The sequence below is a fragment of the Taudactylus pleione genome, unplaced genomic scaffold, assembly GCF_031769625.1.
Source record: "Taudactylus pleione unplaced genomic scaffold, aTauple2 ptg000122l, whole genome shotgun sequence".
NCBI lineage: Eukaryota > Metazoa > Chordata > Amphibia > Anura > Myobatrachidae > Taudactylus > Taudactylus pleione.
In genome coordinates, this window is record NW_028284524.1 from 5769742 (window position 1) to 5797200 (window position 27459).

The window sequence follows — 27459 nt, forward strand, 5'->3', positions numbered from 1 at the left end:
ACCCCTTCACAACAGTTGGCCAAATCAAGAACACTCTCCAGGAGGTAGATGTATATGTGTCAAAGTCAACAATCAAGAGAAGACTTCACAAGAGTGAATATAGAGGGTTCACCACAAGATGCAAACCATTGGTGAGCCACAAAAACAGGAAGACCAGATTAGAGTTTGCCAAACAACATCTAAAAAAGCCATTACAGTTCTGGAACAACATCCTATTGACAGATGAGACAAAGATCAACTTGTACCAGAGTGATGGGAAGAGAAGAGAAGGAAAGGAACTGCTCATGATCCAAAACATACCACCTCATCAGTGAAGCATGGTGGTGGTAGTGTCGTGGCGAGGGCATGTATGGCTGCCAATGGAACTGGTTCCCTTGTATTTATTGATGATGTGACTGCTAACAAAAGCAGCAGAATGAATTCTGAAGTGTTTCCGGCAATATTATATGCTCATATTCAGTCAAATGTTTCAGAACTCATTGGACGGCGCTTCACAGTGCAGATGAACAATGACTCGAAGCATACTGCAAAAGCAACCAAAGAGTTTTTTAAGGCTAAAAAGTGGAATGTTATGCAATAGCCAAGTCAATCCCCTGACCTGAATCCGATTGAGCATCCATTTCACTTGATGAAGACAAAACTGAAGGGAAAATGCCCCAAGAACAAGCAGGAACTGAAGACATTTGCAGTAGAGGCCTGGCAAAGCATCACCAGGGATGAAACCCAGCGTCTGGTGATGTCTATGCATTCCAGACTTCAGACTGTAATTGCCTGCAAAGGATTTGCAACAAAGTATTAAAAAGTGAAAGTTAGATTTAGGATAGTTTAGTTTGTCCCATTACTTTTGGCCCCTTAAAAAGTGGGAGGCACATATAGAAACCGTTGTAATTCCTACACCGTTCACCTGATTTGGATGTAATTACCCTGAAATTAAATCTGAAAGTCTGCAGTTAAATCACATCTTGTTTGTTTCATTTCAAAGCCATTGTGGTGGTGAATAGAGGACAAAATATGAAAATTCTGTCAATGTCCCAATATTTATGGACCTGACTGTATATAGAGGTCAGTCCAATTGCTTGCGAAGGGTTCGAGTTGCCATTGCCACGGCGTTATAACAGCAGCAACGGCACAGCATCTCGCACCCCTCGTGGCCCACTCCGAGCCAAGAATTTGCATAACTTTGCTCGTAACCCTATGGGGCTGCGAGCACTTTTATGCGAATTCAGACTGCCGTCAAGTGCGCCCGTTGTCTTGATGACTCGCACTCGCATGGAATTGGATTGACCCCTTAGATTAGGGGTGGGCAATATGCACCCCCCCCCAGCTGTTGTAGAACTACATATCCCAGTATGCCCTGCCACAGTTTTGCTCTTTGACCATGCTAAAAACAGTTGCAAGCCATGCTGGGATACATAGTTCAACAACAGCTGGAGGGCCGCTTATTGCCCACCCCTACCTTAGATTGTCTTCTCCCAAGTTGCTCTGTGCTGTGTAAATATTTATAATTTATAAAAATGTTGTGTCTTTGAGCTTTGTTTTAAATCTGTATCCATCAGCTATTACTATGAAATTATTAACTTTTTTTAACTGCTTACATTTTTGTGATGTCGGTTTTAGGATAGTTATTGGCTTTAGTGTTAGGTTTGGGGGGTGGGGGGGGTGTTAGTATTAGGCACCACTAGAGGGGAGGGTTAGGGTTAGGCACCCCCAGGGAGAGGTTAGGGTTAGGCACCACTAAGGGAGGGTTAGGGGGGCACAGGGGAGGTTAGGGTACTTACCTGCCTCTGTCGGCATCAACATCCTGTCGGGCAGCCACTTTCTGGATTTGAACCGGCATTTCAATCCCATTCCGTAGACGAGAGGGCATTGCATGGTGCTGCAAAATGATGTGGTAGCCATTTTAGTTTAGGGTGCCAGTCACTCTGTGCAAATTACCAACCTAGGAACCAGCAAAAAAGCCCTAGACCATCATACTTCCTCCACCATATATGACTGTCACACACTGATGGACCATCCTTTCGCCTTCTCAACGGTATATAAAATCTTTGTGTGAGGAACCAGAGATTTAAAATTTTGATTCATCAGTTTTGTAAATTTTATTCCAGTCTTCAGAAATCCACTGGCGGTGCTCCATGGCCCAGACAAGACTCTTTTTTATTTTTTTTATTTTGTAATCTTAGCAATGGCTGTCTTACTGCCTCTCGACCTGTCAAACCTGCAGTACAGTCTTGCAAGTCACAGTTGAAACTGAGACTTACTTGCTGCCACCAGTGTTACGCTGTGCATGAAACTGCAATATTTATACTGATTTTATACTGATAGGGGGTTTGTAATCAACAAATTAGGTCACCTCTAGGAATTGTTTGCATCAATTTTCAATTTATTTATTTCCATTGGTGCAGAATAGCTGTACGTTCTTAACCCATAACTTGTTCCCTGAATAAGGTTTATTTTAACTGTGAAATTTACATTATTTTTAGGGTTTTTTTCTAACCTAAACCTTTTTTTTAACTTATAGCACTTTACTGCTTTCCTTTTTATCATTCCAGCTTTTTTTTAACTGAAATTTAAATTTTTTTTTACCTTATAGCAGTTTACTGCTTTCCTTTTTATCATTCCAGCTTATTCACTGTACTAGAATTGTTTACATTTCAGTATAAGATGGAAAAATAGGGATGTTCTAAAAATGATGACCTCATCCTTGTATATGAGACTGTATCTCCCAAGTATACCTAAAAATATAATCTGCTGTATCTCCCAAGTATTCGATCAAATATATGTAACTTCTTTTGAGGTTTAATGTATGATCGGCTGTAAAGCGAAGCTATAAATTGGGTATAAATGTAGCTGGGATTGAAAAGATGTACATAAACTGGAACTATTAGACAGTAACAATACTTTATCTGTTGTACCCAGTTTATATTAGGAAATGTCTATTTTTTTGTGTAAAATTAAATTTTCTGTATTGTGTATGCAAACAAAAAAGTCTTACATTTTTGTCAGTATGAAGATTTACGACTGTCAATCAGGCTGCGGCTGGGAGACACTGCGAGCGGACTCGCAGATGGAGGGCTACACATGTACAGTACACATCCTGCGCATCCTCCGGTTAGCGTACATCTCTGAAACAGACCCATTGTCAGGCCACATTCCTATGGTTTTGTTTTCTCCTGGTGTAAACCTGACACATATACGACCAACTGTAAAAATATATACATTTCATGTCTGCCCCCTATATAACTAGGAAAAAGCAGGACTATGGGTGCTGAGGGGGAGAGGGGGTTTGGGTATAAATTACCCGGACCACTGTAAGGGTCCGGGAGTCCATTGGATTTGTAACCATGCTCCCCGCAATACTGCGATCACACCCAAGGTCCACACAATAGATGTGTATACAATGAGAGGACAGGCCTGCGCCCCCAACAGTGCCCACACTCCACCACCACCCAGGCCTGCCATAAGTCTAGGAAACCCTGAGCAGGACACAAGAAACCCTGCCCATGATCCACCCAAGTCCTATCACATTTACACAACCAGACCGATTTTACACTGAGGCTCCCCACGTGGCAAGATTGCACCCCTTTTGAGGAGCCCATTGGGAGGTATGGAAGATGGATCAGAATAACCATTTTCATTTTGACAAGTAACTGTGAGAGTATTTATATGCGGATAACATTTAGTATCCATAACAAAGTTACTGTAACTGCTGCAGACTTCAAAGAGTAAATTGAAAATAACTATGATTTAAAGGGGTACTACAACTAAATTTTGGTATACAGTAATTAACATTTATAGGGAAACAATTTGGCCGTTCCCGTCACAAAAGCCAAGCTAAGGTGATGTTTGCTGATTCAACAACAGCTAAATGATTGCATTGTCATTTATTACTTATGCTGGGCATACACTGTACAATTATCTGCAGATATCTGTCCAATCTGGCTGGTTGGAATAAAAATCTGGTAATGTATGGGTGCCAATGACAATTGACCATATGGTCTTAAACACTGGAAAATGGGCAAAAATGATTGGTTAAATTGGTTAAATTCATTTGATTTAACAAATTTGTCTGGATGACCATTTTTGTCTGTTTTTCAGTGTTTGTGAGCAAATGGTCGATTGTAATTGGCTCCGATACACTACCAGATTTTCATTCCAACCAGCCAGATTGGACAGATATCTGACAGATAATTGTATAGTTTATGCCCAGCATTAAGCCGCGTATCCATTTGCCGATTAAAATGTGCGATTGAACGATATCGTTATTGTTCAATCACTCATTAATCATGCATGAATCGGGCATGAAAATGTTGACAACGACCAACAATCTGCGCTCCCACTGGTTGTTCTCAACATCAATCATCGCTTGAACATGCTGGTCAATCTGCCGATAACGACAGATTGACCATGTTCAGGGATGAAGGAGGGTGCCTACACTGAAAGACATATTGTTCAGTGTAGGCACTGCAGGGGAAGAGGAACGACTGTACGATTACAATGTTGTTCCACTATCTGCTAGTGGATACGCGCCTTTAGATATGTTCTGTAAAATCCTGTCAGATGTAAATATCAATAGTATTATGAGAAGAATTAGTTGTGTGTCATTAGTTTATCAATTATTAGTTGATTAGGAGGGAGTGACACCACTGAGACTGTTGAGAATGCAGCCTATCTATTGGCTAGGAACAAGTGACAACACTGAGAATGCAGCCTATCCATTGGCTAGGGTCCAGTGACATCACTGAAGTGCAGATGTCACCAAGGGAATTCATTCTACAATGTTTTATTTTATTCTTTTTAAACAGTGATTAATTTCCTTTTAATCTTTAGCTTTTCTCCATGTCCATAATAGCTTTCTCTTACCATCAGTGGTGCCCTGCTTAGCATGTAAATCACATACAACATACTCTTGTCTTGCTTATCTTTTCTAGAGCCCCCTGTGACAATAGTGAATACTAGTGATGACGCAGAACATAAGTCTATGAGTGGGGAGCCTGTGGTGTTGAGCTGCGAGCTCTCCAGAGAAAATGCCCCCGTGCGCTGGTACAAAGATGGGATGGAGTTAGCTGAGAGCGACAACATCAAACTAGAGTCAGACGGGAGACACCATAGGTTAATTATATCCAGCGCAAGACCAGAAGATTCCGGGGAGTTTGTGTGTGATGCTGGATATGACTCTGTATTTTATCATGTGACTGTGACAGGTCAGTGAATATTTCTAGAAGATTAATTTGTTTATTATTGTTTTTTAAATATATATATATATATATATATATATATATATATTAGAGATGAGCGGTTCGGATTCTGTGTAATCCGAACTGCTCCGAACATTGGGGATCCGAGTCCACCCGAACGTTCGGGTGTTCCCCACCTGACTCAGATCCCTCTTCGATGCCGAACAGCGGCCTCCTGATGTCGGATTCAGCGAGAGAATCCGACGTCAGGGTTACTAGTGTAGGGCAGAACGCAGTGATAGCGGTCTGCCCTACACAGAAATAAACACACAGCTGCCAGCAGCAGCTGTGTGTTTGTAATAGCAGCCAATGAGAGTCACACAGACTTTCATTGGCTGCTGTACAGAGGGAGCCGGTTGGAGCTCACTCATGAGCTCCGTCTTCCGGCTCCATCCGCCGTGCGTAATAGAGCAGAGCAGATGGCGGCAGGAGCTGGGATTCAGGTAAGTTTTTTTTTTCCTTTTTTATTTGTGTGTGTGTAAGGGGGCACTCCTGGGGTCATACTACTTGGGGCACCACTTCTAATGGGGGCATACTACTGGGGCCATACTACTGGGGGCACTGCTAATGGGGGGGCATACTACTGGGGGGCACTGCTACTGGGGGGCATACTACTGGGGGCACTGCTAATGGGGGCATACTAGGGGCACTGCTAATGGGTGGGCATACTACTGGAGGGCATACTACTGGGGGGCACTACTAATGGGGGCACTGCTACTGGGAGCATACTACTGGGGGCACTGCTGATGGGGGCATGCTAGGGGCACTATTAATGGCATGCTACTGGGGGGCATACTACTGGGGGCATACTAATGGTGGCACTGCTACTGGGGCACTAGTACTGGGGGCACTGCTAATGGGGGCATACTACTAGGGGCACTACCACTGGGGACATTACTACAGGGGGCATACCTTTTGGGGGCACTACTACAAGATGCATTACTACTGGGGGCACTGCATAGGGGGCCCTACTAGTAAGGGCACTGCATTGGGGGCACCACTGCTGGGGACATTGTGTAAGGGACACCACTGCTGGGGGCATTGTGTAAGGGACACCACTGCTGGGGGCATTGTGTAAGGGACACTATTGCTGTGGGCATTGTATAAGTGGCACTACTAAGGGACATTACTACTGTGGGCTTTCTGTATAAGGGTCACTACTGTGGGCATTGTGTAAAAGGGTCACTACTGTGGGCATTGTGTAAAAGGGGCACTACTGTGGGCATTGTGTAAAAGGGGCACTACTGTGTGTCATAACATACATAATAAACACTACTTTATGGTGTAATGTAAATCAGGGACACTATGGCCCTGATTCAGAGCCGCTCGCTGCCGCTGCCTGCTCGGTGGGATTGTGGGTGTTTTTCTATTTTTTTTTTTTTATCTCCGGCTGCTCGCAAAGCTGTGGGAGACCACCCACAGTTTGTGCGAGCGGCCAGGAGACCATCGCGGTAATCACAACCATCAGCCTTGCGACGAGACCCTACCCTAATAGAGCATGAAGTCCACTACTGACATCAGTAGTGTTGTCAGTAAGACCTCCCTACAAATGCGTTTGTCCAGCCACCCCCCCTACCCGCCTACAAAACGGGGCGAGCTGTCACTCCCCATCGACAGCCGCTCCGTCTTGTTGCGAGCCCCATAGTGACTGAAATTCAGTTGCTCGGCTGGGCTCGCGCATGCCGGACACGGTGCATGCGCAGTGCATAAACATTGGGCCGCTTGCGAGTGCACAGCTCTGAATCAGGGGCACTATGTGCGGTGTAATGTGAATAAGATTGTACACTGTGACTCTTTGGGCCGTAGCCCACTTTGTAAACAAGTACTGTGATTCTGCTGGCCGTACCCCACTGGGTGGGTGGGAGGGCCCAAGGACAATTCCATCTTGCACTATTTTTCATTTCTGCCACTGCTGTGTGGCAATGTTTCATAGATGTGCTTTAAACTGTGGTGTCTGTGTTGCTGCGCCGCTGCTCTGTCGCTTAGTAATCAGTCAGCACACTGCAACCTTTGGCCAATAATGGTGAAAACAATACTATAAGCTGTGAGGTGGTCTAAATTGACTGGAAATTAATGTTATCAAGGTTAATAATACTCTAGGAAGAAAAAACAACCCACTTTATGTGATTTTAGCTCTTTTTGTAAATTTTTGTAAAAAATTAAAATCCAAATCCAAAGCCAGTCACTGCAGTCTGGCAAATCCAAATCCAAAGCCGGGCGATGAATTAGAACCAAATCCAAATCCAGCAAAAATACTGTAGTCAGATCGAACCCATGTCCCTCAATGTTGTCACATATGAAGGGAAAAAATGTACACACCTAATGAAATAACTGGGTATTCTGTGGATTAAGGCCCTCATTCGGGAATCTGCGCAGGTGCCTGACCCGTTCTGTGCATGTGCATAACGGGTCTGCGATCCCGCACGTAGACTGGCAGCAGACTGTCATTTGTGGGCGGGGAGGAGGCGGGGATGGCCTCCCTTTCCCGAAACGGCGGCGTGTCACTGCCCTTGGGGGGTAGAGAAGAGGCCAGGATCTCCGTCGGCTGACAGAGATTTTCTGGCTTCTTTCTCTCATCTGCAGCGGCCAGCTATGTGACCCCATGGGTCACCTTAGCCGGCCGATGTTCTGCAGATTATCCGATGCTGTGTTTGTCAACGCAGCTCGTATAAGTAATGTACAGGAGGCGTGATGACTCCTGTACATTACCATATCTGCAGACGGAATTGCAGAGCTGCTTGTGTGCAGGTTTGCAATTCTGTCCGAAGCTGAATCAGGCGTTAAGTGGGCTTCATACAGGGTATCTGCTTATAAAAGCTAAAACTAGTTGTTTTATGGAATGACATGTAATAAAAAGCTTCAATGGATGGAGAATGTGCGTGGCTCTCAATGGCAGGACATAGTGGAAATGCATTAATATGTACAAGCAATCCATGTAAAAGGTGAAGCAGTGACACTTGAAATAAAGATATCTATTATCTAACCTTATTGTAATGAGAGACAACTCACCCCATAACTACCGCTTGCTTCCTGTTGAGCAACTGAGAATCAGTTCTTTCCCGCCAAAGCTGGCAAACACAGCCCAACACCTAGTGACCCTAGAACTCCACCCCAAGTGCCGAAAGCAAACTACCTAAAAACAGGATATACCTTCTACTTTTAGTGATCCTCATCAGAACAGAACAAACTGGGGTTGTCATATCTAATGAATGGGTGCCTAACCACCGAACTCCCTTTGGTTATGACCAACTTTCTGACAGAAGTATTCACCTTTCTCCACACTCAGGGCCTGATTCAGAGCCGCTCGTAAGCAGCCACTCGTTCGCTCTGAGCGATGTTCGCACAACTGCGCGTGCGTATGGGTCGTAATGCGCATGCACATTGCGGTCGGAAATCGTGCGCTCACAAAACAGCGAGGGGCTGCTAATTTTATTGACAGAATGTACCGTTTGTTGGTGGTAACCGGAAGGTGCTTGAAAACGGGGGAGTGGAGATCCGAACACAGGCGTGCCAAACGGTCAAAAGGGCGTTTAATAGGAGTGCATAATTAGTAAAGGAGCGTCATCGACCACGTCACTTGGTTGTCTTTTAGCCTGAACTGCTCGCAGTGATTGCGGTAGGAAAATCCTACCACAACCACTGCGAGCAGTTCTGATGCCTTTCGATGTTCCCGATTAATCTAATAAATACCGGAGATGACGTGTGATGCAAACGGCAAAGGGGCGTCTTTACAAAATAGCGAGCGCATTTTTCGTTCGCTCGCTCAGACATAGAGGCGTCAACAAACCGCAAAGAGCGAGCGCTCAATTTAAACAGCTGGCCCCTTTTTTGGAACGACCGTCCGCAAATAGCGTCCGGCTCTAAATCAGGCCCTCAGTCTACAACCACAGCACCATACAGGCACCTCCACTCACAACGCTGAGTGATATCAGACCAGATCACTCTAAAGGCGGGTACACTCCGGCGGATCAGACAACATATCGTCCACATTGGGCGCTATGTTCCTGACAATGCGCATAAATGCGCCTGCAGGTCCGGTGGGCAAAATCGGCAGCGGGGACCACGCTGCCGAATGCAGCATGGCCCCCGTTGTCGTTCCCGGCATCCGCAAGTGTGTACGCACTTGCCGATGCTGGGACCCACCGCACAAGACATCGGCTGGGTACACATCATTAAGTGTGTACTCAGTGTAAGAACTCCCCATCGAGCCTGTACCTTTGCCAAATCGGCCTTAATTCGGAGATTGTCCAATTTCTGTTCCCTTACCTAGGTCATTCCTCCAACATTAATTACAAAGCACCCAGGAATACCCCATGCAGAAATGGAATCTGGGTCTCATTCAGACCCGCTCGCGAGCGCAGGACGCTCGCAAGCGGGTCGATGTTACCCAAATGCGCATGCACACGACGGCGGGAGCTCCGTCGCGTGCATGCGCGAGACCAGGATAGCGACAGCCAAGCTGTCGCTCCGGGTCTCGCACCAAAGGGGGCGTGCTGTCGATGGTGAGTGACAGCACGCCCCCTTTGGTGGGCGTGCCGGGGGCGTGGCTGCCAGACGGAGGTGTTCCCAAGGGAACGCCTACCGTCTGGGTCCGGCCCCACTGACATCACTAGTGACTTTGTGGGAGTGACTTTGGCTCTGATAGAGCCAAAATCACTCCTGGGCTTGCGGCCGCTAGACCCTACCGCAGGGTCTCATCGCAAGCCCGATGGTCGCGATGGTCTTGACCCACAGCTATGCGAGCGTCCAAAAGGCCGCTCCAAATTTAACTAGGACGGCCCTGATTCAGAGCGAGCGCTCTGGTCAGAGCGTCCGGCTCTGAATCAGGGCCTCTGTTCTGGGAGAAAGGACACCATCCCACCTAAGGCCTCTAACTCCCAACCACCTCACTTGTTGACCACCTAGTAAAATGGTTTCCTTAGTAGACAAAGGGTATTGGCCCGCGCAATAAATGAGTGTCTCACAGACCAAATAGGAGATTCTTCTTGAATTGCATCTGTAACCAGAATAATCATAAAATATCAATAAAATAAACAAGAACATAGCAAAAGACATTGACGACATCACAACAGGGTAAGGATGGGGAAGGAGTAGCGTAACATGGAAACGAGGAGACCCAGGCAAACGTAAAACCATCTAAAACCCCTTGTGGATATTTTCTTTCCCCGGGGTGGGTCGCAAGACTAAAAAATAAATAAATGACCGCACATACATGTGCACACAAATTGTAAACATACATATACAGGCAGAGATGGCTTTTACAGAGCAAAAGGGGAGGGGGCATACTGAGAAGCTAACCATGCGCTCCATATTTTATCAGAAGATTTAGTAGAATGGTTAATAATGCTAGTCATATATTCCATACGATAAACATACCAGATCTGAGATAGAATAGACTGCATAGAGGGGGTATCAAGCTTCTTCCAATCCGAAGCTATCTGAAAAGGGAGAAGATTATATTTTAAATCATAACTTCCTTCCAAAGATTTACTTAGGGCAAGACCACCAGATATGAAGAAAGGTATTCTCAGCTGTACAACCTCTCCAGCACCTATCTGATGTACTAGGAAATATTTTTCTCAATCTAGAGGGGATATAATACCACCTATATAATAGCTTGTACGTATTCTCTTTGATCCTAACACAAATTAAACTGGAGGCAGCATTATCCCAGACCTCTGCTCATTCCTCATCATCTAGAGAGGTACCCAAATCTGCTTCCCAGGACTTTTTGTAAGAGTCACGTTGCGTAGACACCCCTCAACGAGCACTGTATAGAGGGAAGAAATTAAACCTCTGGTTGAGAAGCGTCTCATGCATAAAGCCTCAAAGTTGGAAAGGGGTCTATTAGCTTTTCACCATAGAATGGAAATGCCTAAGCTACAAAAATTGGAAAAAAACATTAGAGGGAAGTGCTGTAACCGCCTGGATCTGTGAAAATTGGGAAAACTCAAATCTTTAGTATAATCATTTAAATAGAGAATGGATATTTTCTTTCTTTTCATTTAATTTCCTTTTTTTAAAAATAACTCCCTATAGGTTAAATGTTTTCCACCACATTCCTTCGCACCCCCACAATAGTGAGGAGTAAAACTCTGGGTCAACCCCACAAGGAATGCACACCTATCAGCATGACGGATGTAACGTTTGAATGCCGATGATTTCCACTGGCCAAGCGACTGAATGTCACTGACGGAATAATCCTCCTCAGCAGCACTGGTGGCAGCACCAATCCGAAATGAATGTGTCCCATAATAGGACCAATCAAAACCTAATGCCAGCAAACAATGCTTAAAAACTGCTGAAAACTGGAATTTTGTAAGAGCAGAGGTGCCTGCATGCGCCAACCGATGCAAACAGCATAAACCAGCAAACTTAACAACGATACAGGGCACACTGGTTGAGCTTGTGCCTTGAGGGTAATCCATCGTCCCCGACCAAAGTGGTCCATTTTTGCATAATGGATCTTTCCTAATAAAGCTTCTAGCTTAACCACAAGGTTGCTTAGAAAAAAGGATAATGCCTCCGCACAGAAAGTATTATTTGTAATGTACAACATATATTAAACCAACATTAACTGATTTTCCATTTAAATATGTTCAATCACTTGGTTGGTGGTGCTCCCCAGAGCCAAGATTCATGTAGACAAACAAACAAAAGAAAAAAGAAGGCTCTTTTGTTGGGCACTCTTCTATAGATATTTGTATAAAATATAACTTTTAATATAATCTTAAAACAGTTTTTTGGAATATACTTGGGAAAACAGGTGCATAATCGTAATAACATAAATTTATCATGTAGACATATTGACAAAACATACATGAAACATATAAAGAAATTTTGACGAAAATATTGCAATTAGACTGATTCAGAGAACAAATTCTCATGCAGGGTACTCCTCACATGGGATATATAACAAATTGCTCTGTTCCAGCGATATTATGAACTACCTCATTCTGTAAATTGGTCTGCAGAATCTATATGTAAGCAGACACCAGATAGGTATAAAGGGTATATGTGATAGCTATCACACAACCAGAAGTGCATTTATTGACATGGTGAAAAAATCAAGTCTGGTTGAATCTCAGCACAATTTTCCAGTTGTTTCAAACACATTACACCACCATTTATCTACGCACCGAAGCGTGTATGGTGGCACAACTGAGAGAATCTATTAGTCATCTCATAGTACAGCATCAGCTGTTTTGACATGCAAAAGAATTAGGCTACCAAGTATATTCTACAGTTGAATGAATGTATGGGTGAACAAGCCCTGAGGCGAAACGCGCGTCCCAGAGCGACATAGCAGCGGTACTTGATGGATCTGGTCTGGTGGGTGCACATGCCGACCGGCTCGTCCTCCATGCTGATCTAAAGAGGGTATAAGTATCATGGTGATGGGATCCTAGCCCTGCCTATACATATGTTAATATGTTACTCTGCCATTTTTGCTGCATTGATTATTTTAGAGAGACAGCAATACTTGGGTTGGAGTAATCTAAATGATCTCTGGCAGTTATATTGTTTTATGATCCCAGATGTTACGCACCTGATAGCTATTCTTATGCATTCATTGATATGATAAATTGCACTGATATTTGGATAATCTATGGTCTGGATGTTTGACTGCGATATTTGATACTAAGATAAATTAATAGTGACTGTGGTCCCGCAGAACTGTAGAGTATACTTGGTAGCCTAATTCTTTTGCATGTCAAAACAGCTGATGCTGTACTATGAGATGACTAATAGATTCTCTCAGTTGTGCCACCATACACGCTTCGGTGCGTAGATAATTGGTGGTGTAATGTGTTTGAAACAACTGGAAAACCGTGCTGAGATTCAACCAGACTTGATTTTTTCACCATGTCAATAAATGCACTTCTGGTTGTGTGATAGCTATCACATATACCCTTTATACCTATCTGGTGTCTGCTTACATATAGATTCTGCAGAACAATTTACAGAATGAGGTAGTTCATAATATCGCTGGAACAGATCAATTTGTTATATATCCCATGTGTCACGGCTTGGCGTGCGCTTGGACCCGGAGTGGAGTCGGATGAGGAATGAGGACTTGTTTGCTGGTACTTGAAGGCAGCCGGCCTTAGGGGAGTATGACTCATGAAGCAGTGGCATGCGATGGGATCAGAACCAGGCTGCGAGACACTGGCGGAACTTAGAGACCCGGGGTAGGCTGGGTATAGCAGGTAGACGGGATCAGGAGACAGGTAGTAACAAGAGCAAACTGCACCAAGGCTGAGAGGGGAGTCTGCAGAAACACACTGGTACTGACACTTTAAATGAGCAAAGGAGCACAGAGAACTAGCTCACAGCATATGCTGTGATAGACGTTGCACTGGCAACTAAAGAGCCTCTGGACAGCCCTTTAGTACCCTCAGGTAGTGCAGGATTTTTTGCTAGCCTCCCCAGCCCAGACTGAACCTGATTGGCCAGAAACGACATGTGACCCAAATCCAAGATGGCCGCGCCCAGTGGTCACAGCATGGAAGCTCTGCCAGTCTCAGCCCCTCTCACCTGCCTCCAGATGGAAGCCCTTGGTCTGCGGAGACTCACAGCACCCAGCGCTATTCTCCAGGAACCTGCACCTCTGCTGGAAACACCATGCCACAGCGCCCGAAGCGGTAAGCGCCGTGATCTCAGCAGCCTGTCACCCCTGGTCGTGACAGTACCCCCTCCTTTAGGAGTGGCCTCTGGGCAATTCTTCGGTTTACCAGGATTCTCAGAGTGAAACTTAAGCACTAGGCGAGGAGCGTAGACATCCTCAGCTTTCACCCAGCAACGTTCTTCGGGACCGTAACCTTTCCAATCCAGTAGATATTGGAGTTGCCCATAACGAAAACGAGAGTCCAGGACCTGTTTGACCTCGAACTCTACACCCCTCTCAGTCAAGACTTTGGGGGAGCGTGGCAGAGTCTTGCGAAAGCGATTCAGGATGAGAGGTTTCAGCAGGGAAATATGAAAGGAATTTGGTATTTTGAGGTAGGACGGAAGTTTTAATTTATAGGCTACTGGATTGATCACTTGAACGATGGGAAAAGGACCGATGAAACGAGGAGCAAATTTCATAGACGGCACTTTAAGGCGAAGATTACGAGTGGATAGCCATACTAAGTCACCTGTTTTTAGGTTGGGCACCGCTCTCCTTTTTTTGTCCGCTGTTAATTTATATCGAAGAGAGGCTTTTTGTAAGGAGGAGAGAATTTCTGTAGGGTGGAGGTCACTGCTGGTACATCGAAGACTGGCAATTCTTGAAACTCTGGTACTCTGGGATACAGTCCAAAAACTATAAAGAATGGGGTTTGCCCCGTAGATGAATGATAGGAGCTGTTATGGGCAAATTCGGCCCAGGGTAAGGTGTCCGCCCAGTTGTCTTGTGATGAAGACATGTGAATTCTTAAGAAAGTCTCAAGGTCTTGATTGACCCTCTCTGTAGACCCGTTAGACTGAGGATGGTAAGCTGTTGAAAAATTCAGTTTGATTTGAAAGATAGAACATATAGCTCTCCAAAATCTGGCTACGAACTGTACCCCTCTATCAGAAACAATCTCATTTGGAAGTCCATGGAGACGGAAGATGTTGTCGACGAATAACTGAGCCAACTCTGGAGCAGACGGCAACTTCTTGAGGGGAACGAAATGAACCATTTTGGAGAAACGATCCACTACTACCCAGATGGTGGTAAACCCATTAGAAACAGGTAGATCCGTTACAAAGTCCATGGAAAGGTGTGTCCAAGGATGGGTTGGTACTGACAGAGGTAGGAGTGTGCCGGCAGGAACCTGTCTGGATGTTTTATGTTGAGCACACTGTGGACAGGAGGCGATAAAAGCTTCAATTTCCGACTTCATAGCAGGCCACCAGTATGATCGTTGCAGGAATTCCAAGGTCTTGCGTATGCCCGGGTGTCCGGCAAAACGAGAGGTATGAGCCCACTTCAAAAGCTGCTTGCGCATATCTGAGGCCACAAATGTCTTCCCGGGAGGAGGTTGAATGCAAGTGGTAGTGAATACTCTGGAGTCTAGAACTGGAGTTTCCTTATGACTTTCGGAAGGTGTCGGAGGAGAGTGATCGAGAAAGGGCATCTGCTTTTTGATTTAGTGAGCCTGGGCGAAAAGTTAAAGTAAAATTGAAATGAGAAAAGAATATTGACCATTGAGCCAGGCGGGAACTCAGGCACTGAATATTTTTTAGGTATAGGAGATTCCGATGATCTGTATAAACGGTGATGGGATACATCGCGCCCTCAAGAAGATAACGCCACTCTTCAAAAGCTAGTTTCACAGCCAATAATTCCTGCTCTCCAATGGGATAATTATTTTCTGCTTGGGAAAATTTCTTTGAGAAGAAGCCACAGGGATGAAACTTGCTATCCTCGAGTTTCTGGGATAGTACTGCCCCTACCGCTTCAGAAGAGGCGTCTACCTCAAGAAAGAATGGTTTGTTAATGTTGGGTTGTCTCAGCACGGGGGCGGAAATGAAGGCTTGCTTTAAGAGTTGAAAGGCAGTTTCAGCCTCTGGAGGCCATCGGGATGGATTTGCCCCCTTGCAAGTTAGGGCGGAAATGGGTGCCATGAGAGTGGAAAATCCTTTGATAAACCTTCGATAATAATTTGCGAAGCCCAAAAATCTTTGTACTGCCTTCAAAGAATTCGGACGAGACCAGTCCAATATTGCCTGAACTTTCTGGGGATCCATTTCAAGGCCGGCACCTGAAACAATGTAACCTAAAAAGGGAACTGAGGGAACTTCAAATACGCATTTTTCAGCTTTGCAGTACAGGTGGTTCTTTCGTAGGAGAGTTAACACCTCCTTGACTTGGGATCGATGTCTGACAATGTTGGAGGAGAATATCAGAATATTGTCGAGGTATACTACCACAGAGATATATAGTAAGTCCCGAAAGATCTCATTCACAAAGTTTTGGAACACAGCAGGAGCGTTACAGAGACCAAAAGGCATTACCAGGTATTCAAAATGCCCGTCTTGAGTATTGAATGCTGTTTTCCATTCGTCCTCGGCTCGTATCCTAATGATACGGCCCCTCTTAAATCCAGCTTGGTAAAAATAGTAGCACCTTTTACTCGATCGAAAAGTTCGGTGATGAGGGGTATCGGGTAGCGATTTTTGATGGTTATATCGTTTAAGCCCCTGTAATCGATGCAAGGACGCAGGCCTCCATCCTTCTTAGACACAAAAATGAATCCTGCCCCTGCCGGTGAGGAGGATGGTCGAATGAACCCCTTTTGCAGGTTCTCCTGGATGTATGCTGACATGGCTTCAGTCTCGGGTAGGGAGAGTGGGTAAGTACGACCTCGTGGAGGAGTTTTGCCAGGAATCAACTCAATAGGACAGTCCCACTCCCGATGAGGAGGCAGAATATCGGCTCCGGTCTTACAGAAGACATCGGAGAAGGAGCGATACTGGTAGGGAATTGGAGTAGTGGTTGCAATGTAACTACCTTTGATGGGTTTGATTTGAGGAAGGCAGGATACTTGACAAGTTTCTCCCCAGGACAAGATCTGCATGGTGCCCCAATCAATATTGGGGGAGTGCTTGGGTAACCAGGGGTATCCAAGGATGACCTCATGGGAGGCTTTGGGAATTACTAGGAATCGGATAGTTTCAGTGAGGAGAGCTCCGATATGAACTGGCACAGGAAGGGTACATTGAGAGACGATTCCGTTGGTAATCTGAGTGCCATCTACAGCAGATAGAGTGATGGTGTGGTCGAGAGAGGAGACAGGAAGCCGGAGCCTCTGGACAAGTTCAGTGGTGATAAAATTTTCAGCGGCCCCTGAATCGAGGAGAGAAAGAACAGTTTTAGAACCAGTGGAGATCTCAAAAGTAATGGAGAGGGTAGATTCATTTTTTGACGGAGACGGAGACATCACTCCTAACCTGGTGTCTCCGGCACAGATTAGGATCGGGAGTTTCCCGGAAGACGTGGGCAGGCTGCAACCATATGACCGGTCTCCCCGCAGTACATGCATAGATTTTCTCATCGGCGTCTTTGCCGTTCTTCTACCGTGAGGCGGGCCCGGTTAATCTGCATGGGTTCGTCACCCGCAGGTTCAGACGGAGGGAGGGTTGGAGTAGTGGTCGGCCGGAACCTAAAGCGATCTCCCCTAGTTTTTTCACTCTGGCGTTCTCTGTACCGCAAATCCACTTTATTGCAAAGGGAGATAAGATCATTGAGGGTAGCCGGCGGATCACGAGTGGCGAGGTCATCTTTTATGCGATCTGTCAATCCATTCCAAAAGGTGGAAGTCAGGGCTTCTTCATTCCATTTTAGTTCCGAAGCCAGCGTTTGAAATTGAATGATATACTGACTGACTGGTCGGTTCCCTTGGCGAAGTCGCAGGATTTCCGTCGCCGCGGAGGTTGTTCTGCCGGGCTCGTCGAAAATCCTCCGGAAGGACGTGAGGAATCCAGAGTAGTTGTCTAGTAACGGTTCGGACCTCTCCCAGAGAGGCGAAACCCAGTCCAGGGCAGAACCGGTCAGTAGAGACACTATATATGCCACTTTGGATTTTGGAGATGGAAAGTTCGCAGGCTGTAGTGTGAAGTGGACGTCACACTGGTTGAGAAACCCTCGGCACAACTTGGGGTTCCCGTCAAACTTATTGGGAGTCGGAAGGTGCAAATGAGATGGTGCAGGTGGAACAGGGACAGCTGGAGCTGCTGGCTGGTTGGTGGCGGCAGGCAAATTAACAGTAACCAGGGAAGCTTGCAGCGTATCCTGACGAAGAGACATTTCCTGCAGGAACTGAGCTATTTGGCGCTGAGACGCCTCTAGTCCCTCTAGGCGACTGGCGATACCCTGGAGCAACTCGGCCCTCAGATCCTGTCCACTGGCCGAATCCATCTGGCCAGTGCAAACTGTCACGGCTTGGCGTGCGCTTGGACCCGGAGAGGAGTCAGATGAGGAATGAGGACTTGTTTGCTGGTACTTGAAGGCAGCCGGCCTTAGGGGAGTATGACTCATGAAGCAGTGGCATGCGACGGGATCAGAACCAGGCTGTGAGACACTGGCGGAACTTAGAGGCCCGGGGTAGTCTGGGTATAGCAGGTAGACGGGATCAGGAGACAGGTAGTAACAGGAGCAAACTGCACCAAGGCTGAGAGGGGAGTCTGCAGAAACACACTGGTACTGACACTTTAAATGAGCAAAGGAGCACAGAGAACTAGCTCACAGCATATGCTGTGATAGACGTTGCACTGGCAACTAAAGAGCCTCTGGACAGCCCTTTAGTACCCTCAGGTAGTGCAGGATTGGTTGCTAGCCTCCCCAGCCCAGACTGAACCTGATTGGCCAGAAACGACATGTGACCCAAATCCAAGATGGCCGCGCCCAGTGGTCACAGCATGGAAGCTTTGCCAGTCTCAGCCCCTCTCACCTGCCTCCAGATGGAAGCCCTTGGTCTGCGGAGACTCACAGCACCCAACACTATTCTCCAGGAACCTGCACCTCTGCTGGAAACACCATGCCACAGCGCCCGGAGCGGTAAGCGCCGCGATCTCAGCAGCCTGTCACCCCTGGTCGTGACACCATGTGAGGAGTACCCTGCATGAGAATTTGTTCTCTGAATCAGTCTAATTGCAATATTTTCGCCAAAATTTCTTTATATGTTTCGTGTATGTTTTGTCAATATGTCTACGTGATAAATGTATGTTATTACGATTATGCACCTGTTTTCCCAAGTATATTCCAAAAAACTGTTTTAATATTATATTAAAAGTTATATTTTATACAAATATCTATAGAAGAGTGCCCCAACAAAAGAGCCTTCTTTTTCTTTTGTTTGTTTAACCACAAGGTTCCTGACTAGTAGGCCGAAATCCAATGAGTCCTTGGATGTCGCAACCAACTCACAATTCTAAATGCCCCATAAAACCCCATAGAAAAAGCCGCCTGAAAAAGGGCTGCTTCATACAGTATCTGAAGCTACACCTGACACTACCTCTACCAGGGAGCGTAATACAGTATATCAACATTGATAGGCCATCGCTTATCCTCCTTAAACTTCTCGCAATGCTGCCCAGCCGTTCATAGCTTTTAAAATAAAAAATTATTTTGTTGAATTTTTTCTGCCGTATAATCTAGAGAAATATGCAAAGCCCACCAGAGCTGTTGAAGTTGATGTCTGGGACCCACCCTCCTTATTACAACCCCAAATATATGCACTAAGGCATTGCTCGTCAGTCTTACCTGTAGTAATTCAATTTCTAATACAAGGAACTGATCCAGGCTGTCAGGTTGCCAATCCCTCTATACCAGCTTGGCAATTTGCAATACAGAAGGAGGACAAGTTAGAGCCTGGAAACTAGAATACAGCACCAGGGCTCTAAATCTTGCCCACTGTAAGCATGACAATGCATCCGCCAAGCAATTGTCCATTCCTGGGACATGACGAGCCTTGAAACTAATATTAGCTTCTAAGCAACGAAGGTCCAAATGGAGTAATAAATGCAAAGCAAGTAGCGAAGACGACTTCGGGTTATTAATGGCATGCACTACACCTAAATTTTTGCACCAGAACACTATGTTCTGTTTACTTAATCTAAGCGTCCAAAGCATGACGGCTGCTATTATTGGAAAAATCTCCAGTAGAAGCATTCGGTGTCAGCAAAGAGGAGTGCAAAGACATCATCCAAAGCCCGACACACCACCTGCTAAAACCCAAGGCCCCTGACGCACCTGTAACAACTGCAAAGATGTGATACCTAGAAGTGGAGAAGGCCATATTCTCACACCCTTAAAAACCTTTAAGAACTACAACCATAAAGTCAAATCTCCCTAGGCAAATACAGTTTGTGATGCAGCTTTCTGCAGAAAACCCTCCGTATGGGTTTAACCTGGTATGAAAAATGTGACAATGACTGTACCTCCCATAAAGAGGCCTTTCTGGTTTCTACCTCCACAATGACCTATTTGATCCCTCCACCGCTGGACCATATCAGCCGGCAATCGATGACAACCCGCCAAAGTATCTATCTCGATGCCTAAGTAGGACAAGCATGTCACCGGACCCTTGTTTTTTTCTTGAGCAATAGGCACCCCATACCTTCGGTACAAGAGGCAAATACTAGCATTCCAATTATTTGTATTAATGATACGCCTCATCACCAGTACCAGTACCCCCAGTGGCCTTAGGTGTTGCCAAGCCCTTCTTACTCACTTCTATAATGGCAAAAGAGTTGACAGAGCGACTTTTATTAATTCTTTTTAAGAATTTGTCTCCTAATCCCCCTACTGACGGCAGTGTTGGCGCAATGCACAAACTCTGATTCAGAACTACTAGCCGCCAGCTGCACCTTAGCTGGCCTAACCGCAGGGCCACTACTTTTACCCTTAAAGTTTTCATCCAAAATGTATTTAAGCTTACACAATCTCCTCGTAGAACCCAAGGAGGAACTAGAGTCACTGAAGACTAGAGCTATCGCTGACACAAGCAACACCATAAGGACCATATTCACCACCATGGTCCCGTAATTCATTGATGCATCCACCCAGGGGGATGTATTTAATAGACTGGAGAACTAAATGCCATTTGGTCTATATCCCGACACCAGAAGCCAGATGGGGGACTGAAGATAGGCGTAAAAATAAAGACGCCGGAATGCTGAAAGACGCCGGACCGATCGAGGTAAGTCTGCCATCCCTAGCACTTAGCAGCAGAAGGGGGGGTTAGGTTTAGGCAACCCAGGGGGGACTTAGGCTTAGGCACCCCCCAGGGAGGGTTAGGCTAGGGGAAGGGGAGGTTAGGGTTAGGTGCTACTGGGGGGAGGTCAGGTTCAGGCACCCCCCGGGAGGGTTAGGTTTAGGGTGCGGAGGAAGGGGGTTAGGTTTAGGCACCCCCAGGGGGGGAATTAGGGTTAGGTACCACCCCGGGAGTTTAGGGTTAGGCACCCCTAAGGGAGTGAGTGGGGGGGTTACTAGACTTACCTGCCGCTGTCGGGATCTTCATCCTGTCGGGCTACCACTGTCCGGATTTGAACCAGCTAAACAGCCGCCGGCATTTCAATCCCATTCCCAAGCAGTCCTGTCCACCGCTCCATCCTGGAGACTCCAGTAACTGCAATAAAAGAAGAAACGGCAGGATCATCGAAAACTAATGGTGGGGGCATTAATGTGTTTGAACCAATCCATCTACAGCCCCATGAACATGAACAGAGGGGCCCACTATACTAGGGGCCAGAGTAGTAACAGATGAGGGAAAGAACAGCTCCCAGTCAGAGCCCTATAGGAATTAAAGCCAATGCCAGCTGGCATTCATCCACTCCGACCCGATTGCCCTGCTTGTGTAGCCAAAAAGAGAAAGGAGTCTGAGATGGGGCCATGAAAGGTAAATGCCCGGAAAAAGGAGACCATGAAATTGAGTAAACACAGTTTGAAAGTCACACAGCCCTTTAAAGTCAGGATACCTTCCAACCCCTGCAGCAGAGACATCAGAAAACAACAAAGCAGACATAGGGGGAGAGAGGGGGGGTTAGCTTGTATTTTACGTTTTATCTACATGATTTTTAATCAGTTGGTAGGACTATAAAACACATTGGGCCTAATTAAGAGTTGCAGATAAAGCGGTCACAGTACTGCACATTTTTTGAGCTAGGTAAGGATACTGACTTAAAACCTCTATACGCTCCTTCCTATACCTTCTAAAAACCTGCCTATACCTTCTTGAATTTACGCTATTTGCGTACGCAGTCATACAGTAAAATAAAGACCTTAGACCTTGAACATGTGTTTCCAAAGCACAAAGTATTATTTCAAGCAAAGTACAGTTAGTTACACGCTGAGATCTAAGTACAATTTAGCGCAAAGAAATTATACAGACTCAAGATAGTTATACATACGCACGCGCTCTGGGACCAGATTCCGGCATCAGCAAGAAACCTTCATCAACAGCATCAGCATGAAGACTGAAGACTGGGGTCAGAACATATTTATACCCCCACAGAAATAGACTACACAATAGAGAGGTTCGTTGCGATCCCATTGGTTCCCCATCACGTTTCTTCTGTTACAGGGCATTTAACAGGTTGATTCAAATGGACACAGACCAGCCTCCGACAGCTGGTTATCTCCGTTTTCCCACCTCATGCAAATCTAGGCTGTTGGCTTTACAAATTACATTTTGGTGCTTTAACTTTCTAAGGTCCATAAGTTGAGAATGCATGTTGCGATCTTCACACCGATGATACCGGGAAGCTGTTGAGAAAGTGCAGATCAGTATAACACCAAACACGGCTTATTTATCATGTATTAAGCCTTTATTAATAAATGAATAAAACTTGAATCTTATAAAGCTATGTAACCTTTTACGTGAATGTGCAGTGTGTGAGTGTTAGGGGTTTGGGAAAAGAGGCTGGTTAAGTTGGGGCAGATGCGTATGCACAAAGCTAATAAACAGCATTCGCATGCGGGGTATTATGCATTTGCTAATGTGCGACATGTTAACAGCACAACTGTGTGTATTAATGTGTGTATGTGGTATGGTAAAATGTGCGATCGCCTGATGCTAATAATAGCATCGCCATATGTACTTAAGTGTGAGTTTAGCTAAAATGGCGCTGGGCGGCCATTTGCAAAATGGCGTCTTGCAGATCACATTTTCAAGATGGTGTCTTGCGGCCAGTCGCAAGATGGCGTAGTTTCAATCTAATTTTAAGCTGATCTTGTCTCAGCCAATTATCCAGCTTCGACATAGGAAATACATCTGAAAACGTTTGTATGCAGAGTGGCCCCATCTATGTGACTGCACCACTCCATCCCTCCACTGGCAAAAGCAGTCGTCCCCATCAGCAGGCATTTGCACCAGCCTTATCCTTGGTGTAGGAGTGACTGGATCTCTGCATACACTAATTTCTGAATAGCTCACAATTCCATCAGCACTTCTACAAAATATTAATCCTAGGTCCCATAGCTGCCCAGATGTGACTGAGATCCGTACAACTCTGAATGACTTGTAGTTATTATTATTATTATTATTATTATTTTATTTGCATACAGTAAAGGGTACACAGAACATTACATTACAATACAGTAACCAAATTATAAACAGAACACAAGTAACAATTAGCAACACAATTCTCCATACACAATACATCTGGGAAGGTGTAGGCTGTCATAGAAGTGCTAGAGAAGAAGGCTGTAAGGCAGTGGGGACGAGGACCCTGCTCCTAGGAGCTTACAATCTAGGGGAGAGGGGAGACAGGCAGATGACATGAGGCATGAGTGTGTAGAAGGGGACCTGAGTGCAGGAAGTAGGCACGGTAGAGATGGCTGAGGCAGGAGGGACAGAGACTTGGTGACATGGTGATGTGGTGGAAGGGCATGCTTTGATGAACAGGTGGGTTTTCAGTGCACGTTTGAAGCTCTGCAAGGTCGGGGAGAGCCTGATCGAGCAAGGGAGCTCATTCCATTGAAGGGGGACTGCACGAGCAAAATCTTGGATGCGAGCATGAGATGAAGTAACCAGGGTGGAGGAGAGGTAACGGTCATCGGAGTGAGCGGGAAGGAGATGAGGTTGGAGCTGTAGGGAGCAGTAGAGTTAGAGAGGGCCTTGTATGTGAAGGTGAGGAGTTTGAAGAGGATTCTGTAGGGCAGAGGTTTTCAACCGCTGTGCCGTGGCACAGTAGTGTGCCGCGGGTGGTTGTGAGGTGTGCCGCAGCGCTAGAGCCGCCGGTCACATTAAAGAGCTGCGGCCCGGGCAGCGCTGCCACTGAGCTCCTCTGGGAGGCTCAGGGGCACGCCCGGGCCGTGACCTGCCTGAACGCGGCAGCGTGACATCACAGGTCACGCATGCCGCGTTGCCTGCCTGGCCTGCCTGCCCGCCCCAACAGAGTCTCAGCCAGTCCTTTCCTCCCGCTCGCGGCCATCCAGTCCTTCTCTCCTTCCCGCCTGCGACCAGGCAGTATTCCCACCTTCGCCAGCGGTTAGCCACCCCTTCACTAACTCCTGCCTGCGGCCAACCAGTACTACCCGCCCGCGACCAGCCACCCCTTCTCTCCCACCCGCCCGTGGCCAGCCAGTACATCTCTCACTCCAGTGGCCAGGAAGCCCTTTCCTCCTAGCCACCCGCGACCAGCCAGCCACTGCTGACAGCTCTGCACCGTGGGAGCCTGCAGCCGATGACAGACAGGTAAGTCTAAAAAAATTTACATTTATTTTTGATGTGGTAGTTAGTATGATTTGATTTTGTGGAGAGCAATGTGTTGTTGTTTTTTTGTTTGTTTCTGTGGGGGTCCTTGTTATTTTTTTTTTCTGTGGTTGCCTATGTTATTTTTTTCTGTGGGGGGTCTATTATTTTTTTTTCTGTGGGGGCCCATGTTATTTTTTTCTGTGGGGGCCTATGTTTGTTTTTTTTTGTGGGGGGTCTATGTTAATTTTTTTCTGTGGGGGCCTATGTTTTTTTTTTCTGTGGGGGCCTATGTTATGTTTTTTTATGTGGGGGCCAATGTATGTGTGTGTTATATCTTTGGGGCCATTGTATGTGTGTTTTATTCCCGTGAAGGCCAATGCGTGTGTTTTTTTATGTGAGAGCCAATGTGTATGTTTTTGCATAGGTCGTGCACGCCGGATCGCCGGATGGTGTGCCTTGGCAATTTTAAAATCTTGCCTAGTGTGCCTCGAGTTGAAAAAGGTTGAAAATCACTGCTGTAGGGGAATGGGAGCCAGTGCAGGTTTTGGCAGAGGGGAGCAGCAGAAGTGGAACGGCGGGAGAGGAAGATAAGTCTAGTTGCAGCATTGAGAACAGACTGGAGGGGAGCAAGATGGCAATGTGGTAGGCCAGTAAGGAGAAGGTTGCAGTAGTCGAGCCGAGAAATGATTAGTGAATGAGTAATCAGTTTGGTAGCATTCTGGGAGAGGAAAGGCCTATTGCAAGCGATGTTGCATAGCTGGAACAGACAGGATTGAGCCAGAGATTGATTGTGGGCTGTGAAGGAGAGGGAGGAGTCAAGGGTGACACCCAAGCAGCGAAGTTGGGGGACAGGGGAGATGATGGTGTTGTCAACAGTGATAGCGAGATTGGTTGGAGTGGAGACTCTATTAGGGGGAAAGATGATGAGTTCGGTTTTGTCCAAGTTGAGCTTCAGAGAGCGCTCGGACATCCATGAAGAGATGGCGGAGAGGCAACTGGATACCTGAGAGAGGACAGAAGGGGAGAGTTCAGGAGAAGAGAGGTATAGTTGCGTGTCATCGGCATAGAGTTGGTATTGGAGGCCAATGGAGCTGATGAGTTCTCCTAGTTTAGTTGTGTATACAGGCTCTGACGCATGTACTGTTTGCTAGCAATCGCAAGATCTATACAGTCAGAATAAGGTGCAACTATGATTCAAGCACATTGTGCTGTTCCCAGCAGTGTCATAATCACATGTGATCTGACTGCAGTTCTGGATAGGTCAGAGGCTGCCACCAGACTGTCTCCCCCATGTCCTTGTCTCTTGGTTCAGTCTCTCACTGTATTGCACTCATGGGTTCTGCAAATAAAATGACACAAAGAGAAAAGTAATTCAAGCCCATGTGTGTGGTTTTGCTTAAGGTTTGGGGTAATGTGGACTGGAGTTGAATTTCATTTCTCACATCTCAAGAGTCAGCCTATTGAAGTTATGCCGGCTATAGAAACCACTTCTCTGTAGTATTCTCTGCTAGGATCAGTCATTGTCTCTCTGAGCACTGATATATTCATAAGGCTATTAAGAACATTAAACTTATCATTTTTCACACTGATTCAAAACCAATTATTTACAGTGAGTGTACTGTCTGTTGTATCTATTGTTCATGTCTATGAAATGTCCTAATAAGGACAGTGACTGACAAGAATGCATTTGGTATCATTACTTCCTCAGGATTAGTACAATAGCATTTGGATCATATTAGATTTTAGGGATCTTCATAGCCTGAATGATTTCTATAGTATGACTCCTATCATTGAACAAATTGTATGTTGGAGTCATAGCTATAACTGACCATTAATGAATCTATGTATAAATTACTCAGCATATGCTTATATAATGTTGTCCATTACTACTTCAATGGGGAGGGATTTGTATCTATTTAATTTTTTTCTCTGTTCCTTATAGAGCCCCCAGTTAAGATAATAAACACAAGTGATGAAGTTGAGCACAGGGTACTGAGTGGGGAGCAGCTAGAGCTGAGCTGTGAGGTATCCAGGGAGAACGCACCTGTCCGCTGGTACAGGGATGGCAAAGAGATACAGGAAAGTGAGAACATCATACTGGAGGCAGATGGCTGTCACCGCCGGTTGATAATCCAGTCAGCACAGGCAGCGGACTCCGGTGAATTTGTTTGTGACGCTATCGATGACTCTGTTTTCTACAATGTGTCGGTGACAGGTCAGTGTTTTCCCACAGGTGTGGAGCCTTTGTTCCCTAGGGGCTTGTAGACCTTTCCTCCCATTCCCAGTAGCAGGCAACAGGCACCATAATCCAAAAGACATTGTAGGACCATGTAGCCCATCAAAACGTTAATACAATTATTTTAGAGCTACTAATCCCCAGGTCTCCTCTATCGTAAAAATATTAATCATTGTTATTCCACAATATTTTGTGGCATGTTAATGATCAGCAACTGTCTCCTGTAGTCTGGTAGACCGGAAAGTGTGATTTTAGGGGTCATTTCATCTCACATGGGGCTAGTGCCACTCAGACAGGATCTTTTCTTTAGGGTACAAAGGTACAGGTCTTAATACCAACAATTTCCCACCAGCCAATCACAGTTTGAGCAGAATATGTCTGATAGACCCTTCTCCAAGTATACGTCTTAGTCATTCACTGTCCACATCTTGCCCTGTTTGCTGCACCTACCAGGTTTCAATCCAGTGATGTTAATTACTAATGTTTTCTGTGACAGAGGGCCTGATTCAGAGCCGCTCGTAAGCGGCCGCTCGTTCGCTCCGGGCGATGTTCGCACAACTGCGCATGCGTTGTAATACGCATGCGCGAACCAGTCATTGCGGTCGGAAATCGTGTGCTCGCAAAATAGCGAATGCCTGCTAATTTGAGTGACAGAATGAGGCGTTTGTGGGTGGTAACAGGGGAAGGTGCTTGAAAACGGGGAGTGGAGATCCGAACGCAGGCGTGCCAAACGGTCAAAACGGGCGTTTTAAGGGTGTGCATAATTAACAAAGCAGCGTCATCGACCACGTCACTTGGTTGTCTTTTAGCCTGAACTGCT

General features: G+C 45.9%; 1 protein-coding gene across 1 annotated transcript in view; it reads left to right on the forward strand.

Annotated features, from left to right (window-relative positions):
• Positions 1-27459, forward strand: part of OBSL1 (obscurin like cytoskeletal adaptor 1) — a 165093-nt gene that overhangs the window by 44985 nt on the left and 92649 nt on the right. The window contains exons 8-9 of the mRNA XM_088472285.1: positions 4929-5201; positions 26346-26618. Of these exons, the coding sequence (XP_088328411.1) occupies positions 4929-5201; positions 26346-26618 (546 nt within the window). The remainder of the gene's footprint in view (positions 1-4928; positions 5202-26345; positions 26619-27459) is intronic.